At 36.3% G+C, this 20,348-nt stretch overlaps 2 protein-coding genes across 2 annotated transcripts; both read right to left on the reverse strand.

The window, feature by feature from the left end:
- Positions 1 to 9,307: 9,307 nt before the first annotated feature.
- LOC113315810 lies at positions 9,308 to 11,416 on the reverse strand. The gene is made up of 3 exons (XM_026564060.1): positions 10,882 to 11,416; positions 10,317 to 10,481; positions 9,308 to 9,363 (listed from the first exon to the last, which is right to left on the reverse strand). Exons 1-3 carry the CDS (start codon positions 11,414 to 11,416, stop codon positions 9,308 to 9,310), a joined length of 756 nt encoding a protein of 251 aa, XP_026419845.1.
- Positions 11,417 to 15,130: 3,714 nt separating this feature from the next.
- Positions 15,131 to 19,699, reverse strand: LOC113316877 (ATP-dependent RNA helicase SUV3, mitochondrial-like). The gene is made up of 16 exons (XM_026565034.1): positions 19,462 to 19,699; positions 19,271 to 19,377; positions 18,859 to 18,980; positions 18,531 to 18,721; positions 17,927 to 18,067; positions 17,676 to 17,798; positions 17,462 to 17,539; positions 17,129 to 17,297; positions 16,790 to 16,902; positions 16,603 to 16,683; positions 16,374 to 16,439; positions 16,173 to 16,237; positions 16,053 to 16,098; positions 15,812 to 15,928; positions 15,627 to 15,718; positions 15,131 to 15,549 (listed from the first exon to the last, which is right to left on the reverse strand). The coding sequence occupies exons 1-16, from the start codon at positions 19,471 to 19,473 to the stop codon at positions 15,441 to 15,443; spliced, it is 1,632 nt and encodes a 543-aa protein (XP_026420819.1). The 5' UTR covers positions 19,474 to 19,699; the 3' UTR covers positions 15,131 to 15,440.
- Positions 19,700 to 20,348: the final 649 nt, after the last annotated feature.

A 20,348-nucleotide genomic window follows, 5' to 3' on the forward strand; every position in this document is an offset into this window, starting at 1 on the left:
AATCAAAAACAAGGGTGTGTGGGACCGTGGAAGGCATGGCCGGCCGGCTAGGGCCCGGTCCCACGAGTTTTCCTAATTTTTTAATATTTTTAGGTATTTTGATGATTTGAGAGAATTTTTCCTAATTTGAGAGAAATACCATGAAATCAAGGAATTTGATGAATTCAAGGAAAACTAATAATAAAATAATAAAACAAAGGGGCGTGTGGGACCGTCTAGGGCATGGTCGGCCGGCCAAGGCCCGGTCCCATAAGTTTTCATAATTTATTTTATTTTATTATTATTTGATAATTTGTGCAAAAATACATGAAATCAAGGAGTTTTTTCATGAAATTAGAGAAATAATAATAATAATAATAATAATAATAATAATAAAAATAATAAGGAACCGTGGATGTGGGTCCGGTTGGGACCAAGGCATGGCCGGTCGGCCAATGGTCGTGCCCCACACTCCTTTTCTTAATTTTATATTATTTTTAATGGATTTATAGAAGTACCATGAAACCGAGGAGTTTCCTCAAGACGAATGAGATTTGATAAAATGAGAGAATTTTCATCAAATCATGGAAAATAATAAAATGCATTAAAAATATAAAACTGGCGTGGGATTGACCACGACACGGTCGGTCGGTCGTGTGTCCGTGCTCCCAGCACCCTGGTCAATATTTTTAATTATTTATTATTTTCTTCTCTATTTTGCATAGGTTCATCGTTTCGTTGTATTTTTGAAATACTCGTTCGTGCGGTGACTGTTAGTGTATCATCGTTGAATACACCTTCACCATTCGAATCGGGGCTTATTTAGAGGTAGCTCAGACGCCCGGTTGTTGATTATTTATTACTAATTATGGAATTCAGTGGAGAATAATTCACAAAACTGAGTAATAAGATGTTTATTATTAATTCATAGGATCAGCTGAGGATTCGACTACGAATTCAGAATAATAAAGTGAGCATTACCATTCCATGGGATCGTAGATTCGACCATAGAATCGGAGTAATTAAGGTTTATCTATTACCATTTATGAGACCAGTTGTGGATTCGATCATGAAATCGGAGTAATGAGATAATATAATTATTGTTATTCTATGAGATCAAGCTGTGGATTCGATCATAGAATCAGAACAATTGTTATTGTCATTCCATGGGACCAGTTGTGGATTCGACCATGGAATAGAAGCGTTTGTAATTAGGAATAATTAACTTTGTGGCTTATACTAGCGGAGCAAGCTGTCTAGGAGCATTAATTATCCTGATACGAGCTTGCCGGTAAGTCATATCCTTTATATAGTCAGGGTAAACTTGTTGTTTGTTCCTGAAGACGTTATTGCTCTATACTAGCAGAGCAAGCTGTCGAGGAGCCGTCCATCTCGTGATGCTATATAGAAATAACCACTGAAAGTATTCAGTATTCATGAGATATGCCGTTGTCCAGTCGTGAGACTACATATCTACATGTACTCTGAGAGAAAGTACTCTCCTTTGAGAATTCGATGAGAGACCCATGTCTCGATACTCACGTCTGATTGCTGAATCAGAGCTTCGTATAATTATGAGTTTACGAATTTAGCCTTTGTCGAAAATCCACCATCTACAATAAGGAATGAACAAAATCATGAAGGGGAAAATGAGAGACATAATCATTTGCGAATTCAAGATAGAGATGAAGAACAAACTCGTAGAAGAAGGCGAGATGAGAATAATGAAGAAGAAATGTAAAATTTTGCGAGAGAAGAAAGACATGAACGCAGAAGAAGATAGGCGAAATTAAAAATTCCAATGGACCAAAATTCAGGTATAAATAAACAAATCTTGAAAGAATTAGAAGAAATGAGAGGAATGCTAAATAATAGAGGAGAAGTAGGCAGAAGACAATTGGATGAAGCAATAGAAGGAGCTGCGAAAACTCCATTTACAAGGGAAGTACAATTAGGAGGAATACAATTAGGAGGAATTCAAGATACAATAACATCATTCAATCATTTGCAGACTACATTCCTAGGGGCATATATAAGTAATAATTCTTCGCGACCTGGTATAGAAGATGTGTTTGGATTAAAACAGAGGATTGGCGAAAGTTTGAAACACCTGACTAAAAGATGGAGAACAATGTGTAGCGAAATGGCTGGCCGTGTAGATGAGAGATATCTTATATTATCATTTATCAATGTTATGTTTGCAACAAACCTATTGTATGTCCAAATTTTCAGAGTCAAGAATACGATCACAATGACTGAATTGCGAGAACTTCAATAAGAATACATTGCTCTAGATGAAAGGCAAAATTAAATGGAATCATATCCAGTTGCGAACACCAACTCACAAACAGCAAATGCAAGCTTATTACCCAAGCTAATAAACACAGTAGCGAATACTTCGCAAGTACAACAAGAGAAGGTGACGGGTAACAATCAACAGAAACTGGTGGCTATGGGAAGCCGAGATCAAGAGGAGTATGAAAGAGAAAGAAATTTCTACAATCGTGGTGGAAATAACAAGATTCAAAGACTCGATCAACCACAAGAAACTTATGGAGGTCAAAGACAAAATTATAATAGAGGACAAGGAAGTCACAAGGTAGTATGGGAAGAAATCAAGATGCCACCTCTAAATGCAAGTGTGGAGAAAATATGGGAAGCTATAATTTTGATGGAGAATATACCAACACCATGGAACATGGGAACGGAACCACCTCCAAACCACAGAAGCCATGAGTTTTGTTCTTATCATCATTTTCATGAACATACAACAAATGATTACAGAAATGTAAAAAGAATTATTTTGAGAATGATAGATCAAGGAAAACTAAACCACTTTTTGGTAGGGCATCCACAATCTCAACCACTGCCACCACCACCAGAGCATCACAAAATGAACACGATGAAAAAGAAGGAAACATTCTTCATAGAAGTTGGTGCAAAAGCAAAGAATCTATTTTGTCACTCTATCGTACATTCACACAAGACAATTGAAGATTTTCATGACAATGTTTTAAGTAGAGTGTTCGCAAGAGATAATGATAGAAGAAAATTACGAATATTGCGAAAATCTCGCCACTAGAGGAATGGCAGAAACAGATCATTTCTTTTACCGCAGAAGAAATTCCCGAAGGAGAAGAGGTGCATGATAATCCATTGGTAGTAAAATTAGAAATTAATCCAAAACCAAAAGAAGATGAGGATGATGAAGCTGAAGCTGAAGATTCATGGGCAATTAATAGAATTCTAATCGATACTGGAAGCTTTGTGAAAATCTTATTTTATCATACTTATAAGACTATGGGAGGAAGAGATGATGATCTTATACCATCAACATATAAGATATATGGTTTTAATGGTACTGCTAACAAGCCTAAAGGGGAGGTTACTATGCGAATTCCATTGAAGGGAATATCTTCCGAAATCTTATTCTGTGTCATTGATGTAGAATCACCCTACAATGCGTTAATTGGTCGACCTTGGCTACATGGGATACTAGTTTTAGCTTCAACTTTCCACCAATGCATCAAATTCCCTCACCCCATTGGTGTAGGAATCATAAAGGGAGATTGGATTGAAGGAAAGAGGTGTTACGAAACTGAGATAGAATCTTGCGAAGGAAGAGCAAACAAGAAGGAAAACTGGCGACACAAAATCAAAGATACACAGAGAAGTGAGAGGTTGATGGTGGATGCAATCGAAAGAAAAGAAGAAAAGATGTTGTGAAACTAATGCTAGCTCAGAATAAAAATGATGAACATACCACTACCAAGGAAGCAGTAGCAGAAAATAATAAAGAAGCAGAGGATGGCAAAGGTAATAAAAACAAGAAATGTATGAATGATTAAGTTGTTGCGACACTCTCGCAATAAGTAAAATTCTCAAAAATACATTTTATTGAATGACAAAATTGAGATTGCGAAATCCAATTACAATATGATGATGTGCGAGACTGTCGCAGAGATAATGAATTTTACAGAAGACAATCAGAGAAAAATGACAAAAGAGAAAGGGGCAAACCTTTATGGCGTACACCCTAGTTCGCGAATGCAATTTCGCAAGAGGAAAATGTGAGACCTAAAGTACGTCATATAAGGGGGTACCTGTTGCATGGCTCAGGGAAAGGCTACACCGCCACTGGAACCTGAGTCATGGAGATTGGGGGTCAATAAAGCCCATCCGGGAGAGGCACCTTGGATTCTCAGTTTAATCATATGACTTAGGTTAGGTGACTAAGGTAATAAGGACTCTCCCAAGGAGTGCAGATCTGATCAAGGCGCCGAGGTACACGGTTGAGTCAAGAGTGCCAGGGACGTTTGAAGCGTACTTTTCCATTCTTGACAAGTCTTGGCTTATACTGCACTCGGCCTGAAGAAAACCCCACTTAGGGTGCAGTCTCGTAACCATAAGCCCTATAGGTAAAAGGGATAAGATGCTGCGAAAACAACTGGTTATTGTTAAGACTGGATGGGAGGAGCTAACCTTGTATTGTAGAAGTACGCCTCCTTGAAGGGGCAACCAGGGGGGAGATAAGGGCGGCACCCTCCATTAGGGAGATGATAAGTGTCTTAAGACGCAAATGTCATGAGGCTTTTTATTCGCAAGGGTATTAAGGATTGTCATATTTGTGCAACAATCCTGAAGAGGCAATAATACAAAAGAAAAAGATAAGACGAGATCAATGGGTTTTCGCATGAAAGTGTGAAGACGTCCTGCGATTTCGTCGCAAGACGACAATATCATGGGGCTTTATTTTCGCAAGAATATTTAGGCCTGTCATATTATCGCAACATTCCTGAAGAGGCCATAATACAAAAGAAAAAGTTAAGGCAAGATCAATGGGTTTTTGCATGAAAGTGCAAGGACGTCCTGCGATTTTGTCGCAATGACAAGAGGTGGCATAATTAGACCTTTAATTAGGAAGGAAAAATAAGACCACACATGAATGAGATTCTGAAAAGAATCAAAATTCACTTCGCATAATTAACTGCGAAATTGAGGCATAAAATAAGAAAAATTTATAAAATCTCTCATTTGGATACAAATAACAGAGGCAAGTATGGGAATGAATGAAATTAGAAAATGTTATTTGTTTCCATATGATAGATTTACACAAAGATTCAAAAATTAATGATTATATTAATTAACTGTGTTGCAAGGAAGAATTGTTTTAATGAATGCGGGTCAAAATGAAAGAAACACAAATATACAGAAAGAAGGAATACATGTACAAGTATTACAAAGAATCAAAGAAAGAAACAAAGACTACTTCTTAGTTGATCCTTCATTATCTTCATCATACTTGTTCCCTTCTTCGTCTGCGTCAGAATCTTCATCACCATCAGAACCTTCATCACCATCAGATTCTTCATCATCAGCTTCGCTATCAGAGATAATCAAATTGGGAGTATTCTGTGGGATTTCTTCCAAGAGACAAGGATAATCAGAATGTAGGATATTATGATCGTCACAAACCATTTGGATAGTTTGATTGCGGAAATGCATAACACTATTCTTAAAATTCGCAACAGTAATCTTGATTTGATTCTTTAATCTTGAATACTTGTCGTTGCGAGAAGAAAGATTCTTTGCGAGTTCCTCCTTTTCAGCTTCGAGTTCCTCAATATTTTCACGATATCTACTTTCAGAATCTGCGAGCAAAAGACAATCAATTATTAACTTGATGAAAATTCATAAGAAGCAAAAGATTAGTAAAGAAGAGCAGTTAGTAACCTTCTCTGTCAGAAATCATATCTCTAATCAAGACTGTATGCTCAACTTAGAGACTAACATTTACACCTAAATCTTTTCTGGCATCATCTAAGATTTTCGCAGCCCAAACAAATTCATCCTCATTACTTATAAGAAGACGAGAACGAATTTGGTTTTCTCTTTCGCAGAGCTCGATATTCTTGCGGCTAGCTTCATCTCGTTCAAGTTGAACTTCAAGACGAGTCTCTTGGAATTTCGCCAAAGCCTTAGCACCTTAATCAGAGATGCAATCCTTATCATCTATGAGACCGCTAATTTTGGTTCTTAACTCATTGGTTTTCTCTTTAGAATCAAGAAGGAGACGCTTAAATCGGTTGGCTAAGCCTAAACTAGATCTATGGTCAATTTCTAAGAGGCGAAATTTAGATCTAAGCTCATTTAGAGAAAGAGGTGAAATTCTATCATTTGAGAAGCTATTTAAGGAATTGTTAAGATGCTCAAGAAGGGTATCATTATCCAAGGCATTAGGAAATGAACGAAGAAGGGTAGCTTCATCAGAAAGACCATAAATGTCTGCAAAAAGGATCATTTAAATAAGATAAAACAACAGGATGAATGAATGAAGGGAAAAGAGAAAAGTAACATGCCGTAAAACTGATTATTAGCTTGCTTAAGACTAGAGATTTTGTTCTTATACGAAGAAGAATCAATTTCTAGTTGTCTATTTTTCTCGCGAAGACCTTTAACTTCGGCTTCCAATTCCTCATTCTTTGTGCGAAATTGAAGATTCTTCTTTTCAAGATTTTCGCGTCTCCTCTCTAGATCCGAGGCAACAACGAAAGAAGCTTTTCCATCCTGCGAGAAATTATATAAAAACATTAATATAGAAAGAAATTTTGAGTTATGACAATGCAGAAATGAAAAGGATAAAAATATACCAGACTATTGAGGGAATGCAAGAAGTCGGGAGTCACTGGTCTAGAAACTCCACGAAGAGAACTATCACCATCCAGCAAAGGGACATCGCAAATTGTAGCGAGAGCCTTGCAGGTGTTAGCGAATTGGCTATCTCCCATTCCTTGCAGAGAATCAGAAAAGAGGCCAGAGAGTTTAGCCATAGAAGATTCAGGTGGAAAATCTTCACTTGCGGCAAGATCATCATTGTCCTCATCATCCTTGTCACTTTCGGAATTTTCTTGAGGAGGAATATTTGAAGGAGAAGAAGAACGGAATTTCCTTTTCTTTGAAGGAGGAGCAGTTGATTTTTCTCTGCGAAGAGCACTTTTACCTTTATCACCAGTCTTCGCAATATCAGCAGGTTCTTCTATTTCAGCAATAATCTTCACACACGGATAGAAATAAGAAATGGAAGCAACAGTATACAGTTTAAAATCATAAGAGAAAATTTCTTACCTCATCTGTGTATGAGCGAAGAGCTAACAGAGTACTAGCTTTCCCAGTCGTGTTATAACTATCTTTCAGTTTTTGGATATGCAGAATGTCGCAAGAGTTAGCGAACAAAATAATAAAGACAAATAAAGAAATATAAATTGAGCTAAATGGGAATAAACATACCTCTTTCTCCTTCTCGGGCCAATAGAAAACCTAAGGTTGATAAGTAGCGAGATTCGCATGAAGAACATTTGACCCAGCAATGTAAGGTCCTTTTAGCATTAAAGGAAAAACAGACCATTTATCATCTTTGGATTGGCGAGGAGTTGTGTTTTTACCAGAGTGCCAGTCAATATCTTGCATGAGAGTTTTTTAGATTCATCAATGTTATCTTTCCTTTTTAAGCGAATACCCCAGCGAGTATTCTCTTTCTTCATGGAGATAAGTTCATAGTTCTCAAAGAAAATCGCTACTGTGTATTTCTCAGCAATTATCTCTAGGTCTGCGAATTTAGGATCCCTAAGTTCTTTGGAATACAGAGATCCTTTACCAGTACCACGGTTAGCGAACTCTAGCATCAGACGGATGCAGTCCCCACTCAGTTGGAAGATAGCTCGCGAAAATCCCGAGTGAGCGAGAATTTCATAGAATAAAGGAAGATCTGGTTCATAAAGAGGAATAGGGAGACATGCGAGAATCTGACCTAGCAAAATTATGATTGATTGATCATCACAATACTGATCGGAGAAAAGTTTGACAGAAAGAATTGATTTGGCATTTTCACCAGGAATGGTAGAGAGTGTGAAACCTTTATTAGCAAGATCTTTTTGGACATATTTTAAATTCTTCTCATGTCTATGACCACTTGGAGCCATGTTTGAATATAGAGTATGGGAATGAATAAAAAGTAAGAAGATTGAAGGAGGAAGAATTACAGTAGCAGAATTTGCAGAAGAATAACAGAGTTGCAGAGATGAGAGAATAAAAAGAGAAGAGAAAGTAAAAAGAAAGTGGAAAGAAGAATAAGAAGAGTATATAAAGGAGATTTTTTTTTACTCGAAGAAATAAACACCATTAAGACGAAAATACGTGAGCGATTGAAAAGCAGCGGTTACAGAAGACGTGTCAAGAAACGGATGGAAGAAAGAATACGTGTGATGAATGCAGAATATGAAGAGATGAACAGCTGCGGCATTTCTCACATCATTCTCTACTTTGAAGAGAAGATATGAGAAGAGGCAAGATGTAGGATCAGAATCTCGCAACGATAATGTCTCAGCGAAATTATCAACTACACAACACAACAGCGTCGCAGAACAATTTCAGAAATGATACGATAAACGACGTCAACTAGAATCACGAGAAAGATGTGATAGTTCTGCGAAAATTAGAAAGCTTGCGAAATTAACATTTTTAAGGTTGCGAGAATGTCGCAAACCATACCCGAAAATAAAGGACAGATTAGCTGTCATCCACTATGTATTTCCCTATAAATAGTCGTTCAAGTTGTAAAGAAAAGAGAGAGATATTTTTGAGTAAGAAACAAGTAAATAGGAGAGAGAAAGTCTAGAGCAGAGGTCATTCTTGATTCCTTATCTTTTCTTGTAAGAACATTCAAAGATTGATCAATAAAATTATGAGTGTAAACCTAAAATTGAGTTGAGTAATAATGAAATCATATGAGGGGTGTAGTGTAGGATTTCCTGCAACTACAACTGCATTAAAGTCACCCAACACAATCCAAGGCTTTTTAAACTCACTAATCATCTGCATTTCAGACCAAAGAAATCTTCTTTGCACCATATTGACACTAGCATGTACTCCAGATACCATAACCTCACCAACTTCCACTGTTATCATTTGACTTGTAATAGATACTACTGAAGGAACATAAATTGAGTTACTCCAAAATAACCAAATGTTACCCTTGTGATTAGAAGAGGAATTATGAATTTCCATGGATTGCATCCCTGGCAAATTCAATTTTTTACAAAAAGAAGGAGTGTAATGTACATGTGGTTCTGCAACCCAAACTAAAGAAGAAGAAAATTGATTTACTAAAGATAATAGTTAATAATATTTATTTTCATATTCATATGATTGACGATTACACTAAGTACGTGTAACAAGCCTTTAAATCAATAGGCAACCCTATTGGACGAGTTATGTCTCGTGACGGTTTACAGAGAGATATACCCACAAAACCTATAATTATTTAAATTCTCTACTCTTCATCTGATGATTCAGAGGATGAATCTTCAAAGGGAGACGGGTTATACTCTGAAAAAGTGTTTTTCAAAATCACAAAGCAGTTAAAAAATCTAAAAGGTTTCCCTTTCTTTTTTCATAACTCTCCAAAGCCAATTGCTCCTACAACAAAACAAAACAATATCAATTAACAATTAAATTATTCAACAATTCGGTACACATACACAAAAATTTGTTGGATAGGTAACCGATAAGTTTCTTACGATTTCCGAAGGTACTGGATCCCTCTATAGATATAACGATCTCTGTGTCGATAGATATACTTTCACGTCTGAAGTGATAACGTTTAACCTTGTTTTCAGATACTTAACCGTTCGTTCATTCGGATTACCATTATGTATAGTCAACCTTTGTAGCAACTGCTCCAAAAGGTTTGTGTTATTTAGTTATTCATCTTCTTCTTCATTCTCTAGATGAACATTGACCCATAAACTAACAATCAATTCATTTTCCGCTGGAATATAACCCACCATAATTAAGAAAGAAAAGTGTTGTAAATAATTACTTGGAGAAAAATAAGTGTGGAGAAAAATAAGTGTTTATTTTTGTAGATGGAGAAGAGAGTTGGTCGAACTAATGTGTTGATTGGGACACAATATGTGATCTATTTATACATGGTCAGTATACATATCCATACACCGTACATAGAGATTTCACGGATAACTATACATATCCATATAATGTACAAAGAGATTTCACGGATATGTATACGTATACATATACTGTACAAAGAGATTTCACGGATATGTATGCATATCCATATATTGTACAAAGAGATTTAAATGATTTCACGGATTATCCTAATTGTAAACCGTATGCCATCAAATTAAACGTTTTCATTTACATACATAATTGAAGCCCAAAAATAATTTAAAGTATGTAATACATATGCATGTAACATTCGAAATTTTAAACACAACAGTGAAATACATCTTATGCCTCAACATCATCATCATCATACATACCTGAATCATCGTACGCAGCATCATCGTCATCATTCTCATCATCGTCATCGTCCTCATCATCGTCCTCCTCATCGTCATAATCCTCATCATCATCTCCATCATGTTTATATTCGTCTCCCACATGTCCGTCTCTATAAACATATTCAAATGCATGTTCAAAGTCATCTGGGATTTTATCATTGTAATCTCCATAATAATCAAATGCTTCATCCTCGTTTTGACCGGGAACAACTTCTTATTCTAAGTATGTATCATCATAATCTCCTTATGATGGTGGAAGTACCACGTATTCCATATATGAACCCTCCAAACTAGACAAGTCCGCTGCCTGGCCTCCTCTACCAGGACGCGCAGCAATGCGCTTGACAAGATCTTAGTTGTAGGTGCATTTCTAGGTTTTTCAGAGATGACATAAATACACGACCATTATTGGTAGGTTCCGGAATCAGAACAGGAACAACTCTGCCCCAATACGTATCCCGACGTTCATGCTCGATAATCATGTTGTGTAAAATAAGACAACATTTCATAATTAGGTTCAAGTCAGATTGTTGCCAATACTTACATGGTGATCCGAAAATTCTTAATTTACCCTGAAGCACTCCAAAAGCACGCTCGACATCCTTTCTTTTATACATTTGATACTTGTTTAATCTCACATAGTTGGGAATGTCTAATGTCTGAATAAAAGCTTGTACAATTGTAGTCAACTTTGGATAGATACCATCGGCTAAGAAATAACCCATATTGTACTGATAACCATTGATGACATAATTGCACGGAGGTGCTACACCCTTTAGCATGTTATAAAAAAGGGGTGAGTGTGCCAACACATTCAAATCATTTTTTGATCCAGGCATTCCAAAAAAAGCATGCCAAAACCACAAATCGTATGATGCCACCGCCTCTAATACCAAACTACTATGTTTCTCTTTACCCCGGTAAGTTCCTTGCCAAGCTACCGGGCAATTCTTCCATGGCCATTGCATACAATCAACACTACCAAGCATTCCAGGAAAACCTCGTTCCGCATTCTCAGCTAGCAACCTCTGAACATCTTTAGGAGTGGGTTCACGCAAATATCTTTCTCCAAAATTCATGCAAATGGTGTGGCAAAATCTTTTTAGATACTTGTATATTGTAATTGCACCCGTACGAGTTTAATCATCAACACTATCAGCTTCCGTACTTCTGCATAAACATTTCATCACGACAACTAATTTCATATGCGGAGAATGCCCCATAGTACCCGTTGCATCTGAACGTTGTTGCCATTCTGGATCAACTTCAAGCAATTTTCCTAACAATTTCTCGAATAAGTCTTCTCGCATGCCTAGACGTTGTTTGAATTGTCTTGAGGTATAACCAGTTCCAAGCGTAAAATAATCATTCATCATTTTGGCTTCGTGTCATACTCGATCACGCGTTATTACACTACGTGTTTGTACCTCCCTAGGTACCGGTTGTCTAATAATACGCAATCATTCATCCAAACATGGTTGTGTAAACATTAGCAAATCTTTCTCTTCTTCATCACTAGAGGTATCCAAATAGATTCCATATTTAACTCTCACATAAGCACGCATTAGACTCATTATGTACCTTTGCAAACAACAAGCACATCATCAATTTGTGTATACCATACATAAATACAAGTTAATCAATGTTATACATCGATATACTAGTTTACATAACATTTCATTCAACATGAATCAAGACACACAACAATTAATCATGGATTTTTCACTAAATATATGTTTTAATTATATTATTGAATTGCATACTACATACCTAACCAACCTAATATCAACAATTTCATCAAAATCAAAATCAAGATCAAATTAATTTGAAACCCTAAAATTAGAATCACTCACCTTAGATGATTTTTTGGATGAAATTAGAAATTGAAGAAGAGTAAAAAAAAACGCACCCTTATAGATGCTGTCACGAGGGTGACCTCGTCACAGCACGACTCAATTGAAGAATGGATTTGTTTCACCTTGGAGTAACGATCAAACCCTTTTAATTTAATCCAACGAATCGAAATAAATTAATATGAAAATCGAAAGGGGATAAAAGGGGTTTGAAAGGATTTTGAGAGGATGAAAAACTAGAGAAGAAGAATAAGTGGGAAATCCGAGCCAGCTTATGATGACTTATACCTATAAAACGGCTACTCAGTTGCCGTATTGGTCAAGTCAACGAGTTGACTGATACGGCTACTCAATTGCCGTTTGACACTATTCATACGGCTACTCAGTAGCCGTATCGTGTAGGGAAGGAAAAATCGGGCACCATAGTGAGGTTGCCTTCCTTGTGCTATCCCTTCCCTTTATTTGAGGGATAGGGAAGGGATGCCCTCTCCCATAGTGCTTGGCCTTAGAGACAGAGTATATCATCTATAATACAAAACAGCATAGGTTTTTGAGGGTTCAACGACTAGATAACATTTTGGAGACAAACGGATGATCCGACCATCCCAGTCTCATCTTAGCCATTTACATCTAACGAATGTAAGAGTTGTAACCTTCTTCCATTATGGCTATATGCATTGATAACCCTCATAATTAGCTCCATACTAATTAAGAAAAATAATGTCCCACCAAAATAATAAAGTGGACAATCAAATATTAAAACCATGTGGAACTCATATTTTTACACTCATATTTGATTATAGAAAAATAAAAAAAAAAAGTTCCTTGCACCATATCTTTAAGAAAATCAGATTAGCCAAACCTTCATTAACCTGCAAAACACAAAGAACATTGAACATTGGCGGTTACAACGTGTAAACCCTAAACAACAACAAAAAACTTAGATTCTTTTTTTAAAAATACAAAGAATAATTTTCATTATACTCATTGTAAAGGAAATAGTCGAAAAATTAAATACATATCCATAAAATTAATCACTGAAAATTTACTCTTAAATTATAGGCCTTATTTTAATTTTAGTGCTCGAATAAGCCAGCCTTCATCAACCTGCAAAACACAAGTAACATTAGAGCATTTTGAGGTTGCAATGTGTAAAACCCAAAGAACAAACAACTTTAGGTTTTTTTTTTAAAAATACAAAGAATAATTCCCATAATTTTCGTTATCTTAATGGTCGTATCTTCATGTTCCCCTGAAAAATGAACCATGTTTTCATCCATAACAAATTTAGCATTCTTAGGAACATTTGAGAATTCTTGATAACATTTTTAGAGACAAACGGATGATCCAACCACAAGGTCTCATCCTAGCCATTTATATCTAACGAATGTAAGAGTTGTAACCTTCTTCCATTATGGCTATATGCATTGATAACCCTCATAATTAGCTCCACACTAATTAAAAATAAATAAAAAATAATGTCCCACCAAAAAAATAAAGTGGACAATTAAATATTAAAACCAATCATATTTTTACACTCATATTTTATTATAAAAAAATAAAAAAAATTCTTGCACCATATCTTTAAGAAAATCAGATTAGCCAAACCTTCATCAACCTGCAAAACACAAAGAACATTAAACATTGGCGGTTACAACGTGTAAAACCCAAACAACAACAAAATTTAGATCTTTTTTTTTAAATACAAAGAATAATTTTCATTATACTCATTGTAAAGGGAATAATCGAAAAATGAAATACATATCCATAAAATGACTCGGCGAAAATTTAATCTTAAATTATATGCCTTATTTTAATTTTATCGCTCGAATAAGCCAACCTTCATCAACCGGCAAAAAACAAGTAACATTAGAGCATTTGAGGTTGCAATGTGTAAAACCCAAAGAACAAACAACTTTTAGTCCTTTTTAAAAATGTACAAAGAATAATTCCTTCATTTTCATTATCTTAATGGTCGTATCTTCATGTTCCCCTGAAAAATGAACCATATTTTCATCCATAACAAATTTAGCATTCTTAGGAACATTTAAGCATTCTTGATACAGATCATGACTATCTTTTCGTCCATATAAACATTATTGACAGTCGTGGTGGCTTGAGTTTTTACGGGGACATCAAATCTTAATCATTCATTGATACCATGAATAGTTTAATCAAACTCTGCTTCCTCTTTAAATTGAGACTCTTTGATGTGGAAAGTGAGATATGAATGACTCGACCAGCGGTTTTGCCTTGGAAATGTAAGCACAAAGAAGTAGCGTTCTTAACCATGTTTAATCTTAAATTTAAGCACGAAGAGTAAAAATCTTGATAGGGTATCTTTCTGCTAAGGTACAATTATCAAGCTCACCCAGTTCACTGTTGGTCCGTTTCGACACCAAGAAACATCACAAAAAGGGCCATCATAATTGAGGAGAAAATTGAGGACATGTACTGTGTGATTAAGGTATACAACTCACTTTTTCTTATTTTAATCAGACCAAAAAGACCAGAATGAAATCACCATATCATATGGATAATGAACAGAAGACGATAGTCCCTGCGATCTAAGAATAATTTATGGGAGGATGTAATTATATTTATTACTCATTAGATGAAGATTCCGCATAATGGTCTCATTAAAACCACCAATCTTTGGGGATCGTAAATTTTTTGTATTCAAGGACAAAATAAGACAATTTACCTTGATTTTTGTCAAAAACTATTATTTTAATCAATTGGAAGCGTAACCGAATTTATAATTATTTGGATCAAAAATATCTAAGATACTCATAGCTACAAAATCTCATGGGTCAAATTAAGTCTTATGACAGTGTGTAGTAGTAATTATTAAAATCATTATGATCAAAAATTATCCCGTCTCATGCCGTGTCGTTACGGCACGGATTATTTCTAGTTTCCGACTAATTACCAAGAAAGTTGGAGAACAAAAAGGCTCTTTCATTGACCACTGGAAAGTTAATACATAGAGCTTAACAATATGGGCACACCCAAATGCCCCATCTGGAGTAGAAAATAAATAAAAGAATACTTGTGAAAATGAAAAAGGATGAAAACAAAACCAAGATGGCAAAAGACCTACAAAAATAATCAGACTAAAGAAAAGGAGGAAGGTTGAGCTTTACATCATGAAAGTGGATTTAGAATGAAATGTGGTTTTGAGATGTATTAAAAGTGAAAGCAAATTGGAGGCGAATAGTGGTTTTCACATTATTCCCCGTATCGCTTCTCAAAATCTACATTGCCTCCCATTTCTTTCGAGGTAAATTGGCGGCGTTGCTAACCTTTTTCTACTCGGCCTCTCTGATCCAAGTCTTTCCAAAAAATCTTCAATCAACCTAATGAAAATTAGAAGTAAGAGAAGTGCAGGGGTGAAAAACACCTTTCTTCTTAGTGCTAAGACTTTATTACTTACAAGTTGCAGATTGATTTTTGTGAAGCTGCTACCTCACGGTCTGGGAAAGAATCCTCCATTCGGAAACTTAGCCACACATAAAGATCCAAAACCTTTCATGCAGGGAAAAATAAGATTCGAAAGAAAATAACTTTCATGTGATTAGCACTAGGATTCTTCCTTAACAAATAAAGCAGAATTCTTACCTTATGAATGGATTCCAGCTCCTTGAGTGCAGCCTGGGTTGTTGGCAACTTAAGTGTCCCAGGTGTAAATATTTCTTTTAGTCGTACTATGCCTTTTCTTGCATAGTTTGTTGCAAACTGGTGAGCAGAGAAAGCTATTCATGTAAGTTACTCAGTCTTCTGTAAGAGAAAAAACCCTACTGGGCAGGGAAAAAGCCTTAATGCCAATGCATGTTTGATATCCGAATGTAGTACTTAGTACCTGAGTAAGCCCCTGCGATGAAATGTCATCGTTCATGTCAACTGGACTGCAAAGTAAGAATTTAAGGGTTAGGTTCCTCCCAAATTGCTGAACCACGATAAGAAGAGTGGAGCATTTTACCTAATACAGAATAGGTATTTATCATGTATTCCGAGGGGTAAATCATCAAGAACAGCGGCTACTTTCTGGAGTCAGTATAAGATAATCAATGCAAGGAACAGATGCTAAAAATTGTGAAATCCTCGATCTCAGCTAAACTTTGCAAGGGCAATTTACCCCTCCATTATTGGTGTAAAAATGATGATGAAGAAGATAACATACCAGCATTTCTTCACAGTTGGAAATGAAATAGTTAGCTGATAACTTCGCGCTGTGTAGAAATTCCTCCTGCTCAAGAAAATCAGAAAGTTAGCTTTAAATCTTTAAACTACAAATCAAATACTCGGTATTCTATAACCAGACAGCATCAGACGGCAAATTATTTACTTTTTTACTAGTTTTAAATAAGTCTCCAAATTATTCGACGAAAGTGAAGATGAACCTTACGTACCAATATTTGGTGAAAACCAGCGTTTGGATGGAGGCGTGAATATAAGTACAAGAGGTCAAAGGTAGGAAATAATCCAGCACACTGCAAAGTCAATAAAATATGTGAGAGATGTAACGAGTAATCGTAAGTAAAAAATATGTGAGAAAACCAGCTATCATTATTGCTACCAGAGTTTCGTGGATATCACCTCTAGAATAGGAGAAGGAGACCCTAGTGCTGAATGAAGTAAAGGTAGATCCTCTCCATCAATACACGTCACTTCACCACGAGGAAACTTAGATCCATAACGTCCTGCCCTTCCTACAATAGGAAGAACAATAAAATATGTGAAGCACCAGGAAGGGTCAGATGTGGTATGATCAATTCAAACAAAACAGACTGATTTCCAACTTATGCAGAACTAAACAAAACTGGAAGGTTATTTACTGTACGGATGGCTGGTTGCCAGAGGCTCCAACTGCAGAAAAAGAAAAACAAAGGGGAAAAAATGCTGTTCCAACTCATATAATTATATTAAAAAGGATACCTGCTATTTGTTTTATCTCTGGTACTGTCAAATCCCTCATTTCTACACCATCAAACTTTTGAAGCGTTGAAAATATGATTCTAGAAATATTCAGATTGAGACCCATGCCAATGGCATCACTGGCTACGAGTACATCAAACTCGCTGCTCTCGTCATTAAACATAGTTGCCTGCAATCTTAAAAAGAACTCAGTTAATTTGCTCCAGACCGAGAGACATAACAATGGAGAACGAGGCTGAGAAAAGGTTTAAGCAGAGAAACAAAGCTAAGTTGGCAATGACTGAGAAAACTACCACTCTTCTGTATTAAGTTCAAAATGGAAAGAGCAGGTACCTGTCTCGTTCGAGTTTCAGGTGGCAGTGAACCATAGACTACGGAACAAAGATGCTTTCCTTGAGATTCGATTTCTTTCTGGACACACAAAATATGAAGAAAGTTTTAAATTGTTAGATTTGCAAAAGTCAGTACAAGTAATTGACTAATGCCTAAGATGATATAATGAGTTTGCAATAAAAAGCCCCCAAGTATTGTTCTAGTAATAATTGACCTTTAATCTGTATATTTCGCGGCGTGAAAAAGTGACTATACAGTCTCCTCTCTGTATGTTAGAGAAGGGTCCTAAAGGAACCTTCGATGGAACAAGAGGTGAGAGCCTGTCATAATACTGGACCTACATGATAGCAGTAAAATCAGAAAGACTTGGATGGTCATAGATCAGGAAATGATAAAGAATGTGCAACATAAATCCAATGAAAATTGACTAGATGCGCCTATTGAACAAGTTTACTTGCTTATTACCTCGACAGAGTCACCAGTCACTTTGAGTATTTGCTGGATTAAGGGAACAGCAGCAGGATCTCCACAAAGGTGAAGTTCGTCAGCAGGAATGCCCAATAACGCACGTGTGAATGAGAAACCCCTTGTCTTGCATCCTACCATCTAAAACGAAAATGTTCCATAAGAGCGACAACAACACCATCAGCAACAGCAATTTATTTTAATCTGATACAATGAGATGGATATTTTGCAGAAGCGACTTCAAAGAGAGAATTTATAATAGTAAAGACTCAAGGAAACAAGTTCTGAATTTAATCCTAAGGTTTCCAGTTCAATTGTGATATAGCTGCACATAAAAATGGGTGGAGAAGCAAATTAAGCAAATTTTTACGAGCATTTTAAACCTAAAAGAATGTATGGAAGCTTAAAAGTGAGTCTGGGTACTAAAAATGGGTTAGTTACTCAACAATAAAATTGCACTCATCAAATTAAGAATGGCCTAAAGAAAAAGTTAACTTATCCAGATTATGTGTCAGACATGTATCCTGTGCTTGAAAGCAGATAAATTCTGTGCCTGAAAGCAGATAAATTAAGGAAAATGGAAGCTCTTGTACATGAAACCTACCTGGATTTCATCAACAACAGCACATTGGTAATCAGAGCTCAAGTCAGCCATTTCGACAGTAACGGACTTGTGTTTTGCGCCTTCGACTTCCTCCCTCTCTTGTCCAGTAATCAAATCGCAAGGAACCTTTGCCTTATTTAACTTTTTTGCAACTTCCCACGCAAGCAGCCTCAAGGGACCACAATATAAACCTACCCACGAAAAAAAATGCAAACATTTATCAATCTACAAGTTACGTTAAGAAACCCCATAACACAACAATTCAAGAATTCATATATCAAAACAGAACAAAACAAAAAAGCTGATGCAAAATGGCTAGTAAGCAAACCTGAAGAGCTCGACTCAAGTTGTTTCAATGCGTGATATGTTTTACCACTATTTGTGGGACCCACGTGCAACACAACGTTGCGCTTCTTCCTCCGAGCAACTGGATACCATGTATGCGGTGAACTGCAAGTAAGCATTTGAAATAAAGAACCCAAAACAATCCGAATACCAAACACACAATGACATCCAGCAAGGGTTTTGCTAGGGTGCACGCATTGGTGGGAAACCCATTGGGATATGCCTGGCATGTATTATGAGTAGGGAAGCGGCGTGCACCAAATGCATGTGCAGTGTAACTAGTTTGATGCACCAATTGCTACTCTCATTGTCATTTCTAAAAACACCTTATAGGCAGAGAACAATAACAAGATACAACTATAAATTAAAATAATACTCAGTGGTGTTAAGCTTACGTCAAATCCGTAAAATCAAATTTCCCGGAGCTGCTGAATTGTCTTAAGCTACGGCACACAGAAACCACCGAACGAAATTTCATGTCCAAATGCAACTTCATTTTTATCTGTTAAACAATAAAAATCTCTTTTAGAGAATAACCCAATCCGAAAACAAATATATAAATAAAAACAAATTTTTAAGTTTTTACCTGAATATTCATAAGACGATGAAAGCTAGGGTTTCAAGGATAATAACACAGGAGAACCATTAAAGGAGGAAAATTATTGGTCAAGATGTAGAGAGGAAGTGGTTCTGATATTCTTCGACGATTCCTGACTCCATCCCTAGACAATAATATACACCGAATTCGCAGGCGTAAAACAGAGAAAATGAGGCGCTTTTGTTTATCCCCTGCCGTAAAAATTCGCGAGATAAAGGCGGGATAGACTGTGGAACTGATATGTCAACCCTTTTTTTCCCTTGTGATCAAAACGAAACGCTTCCGGCCCCCAAAATTTTCAAGGCTAATTTAGGGCTAAAAGGCAAAAACGGGCCACCACGAAGTAAACTCAAAAAATCCCTAACCAAATCACGTACTTCGTGTTCTAATAATGTTTAGGAAAAATAGAAAAAAGGTAGCGTTATCAAATTTACTTTCTCCGTTTCTGAAAAATAAGCAAGTTTGGTTTTCACAAAAATTAAGAAAACCAATGATTAAAGTCACGTTTTGATGTTTTTTCCTAAACTATTCTTTGGTCCCCACTCATTTGTTATTAGAGAAAAATGAGAGAGAAGTGGTCCCCTTTTTGTATTAGGAGAGTAAAAGGAGAGAGAGAAGTGGTCCCTTTATGTGTATAGTAGTAAAATCATAACATTTGACTTTCCACATATGGAAACAAGTCTATTTTTTGACATACCCAAATAAGGAAACCTGCCTATATTTTAGAAACGGAGGGAGTAATTATTGTTTTTAGTGGAAACTAGATTTGTGCCCGTGCTACGTACCGGACATATTTTTTCTTTTAACTTGGTGTGCACTGGACTTCGCCCCGCCCCATGGCGATGTATTTTTGAATTGGTGTGCGCGGGGCTTCG

The sequence above is a fragment of the Papaver somniferum genome, chromosome 10 (assembly GCF_003573695.1).
Source record: "Papaver somniferum cultivar HN1 chromosome 10, ASM357369v1, whole genome shotgun sequence".
NCBI classification, from domain to species: domain Eukaryota; kingdom Viridiplantae; phylum Streptophyta; class Magnoliopsida; order Ranunculales; family Papaveraceae; genus Papaver; species Papaver somniferum.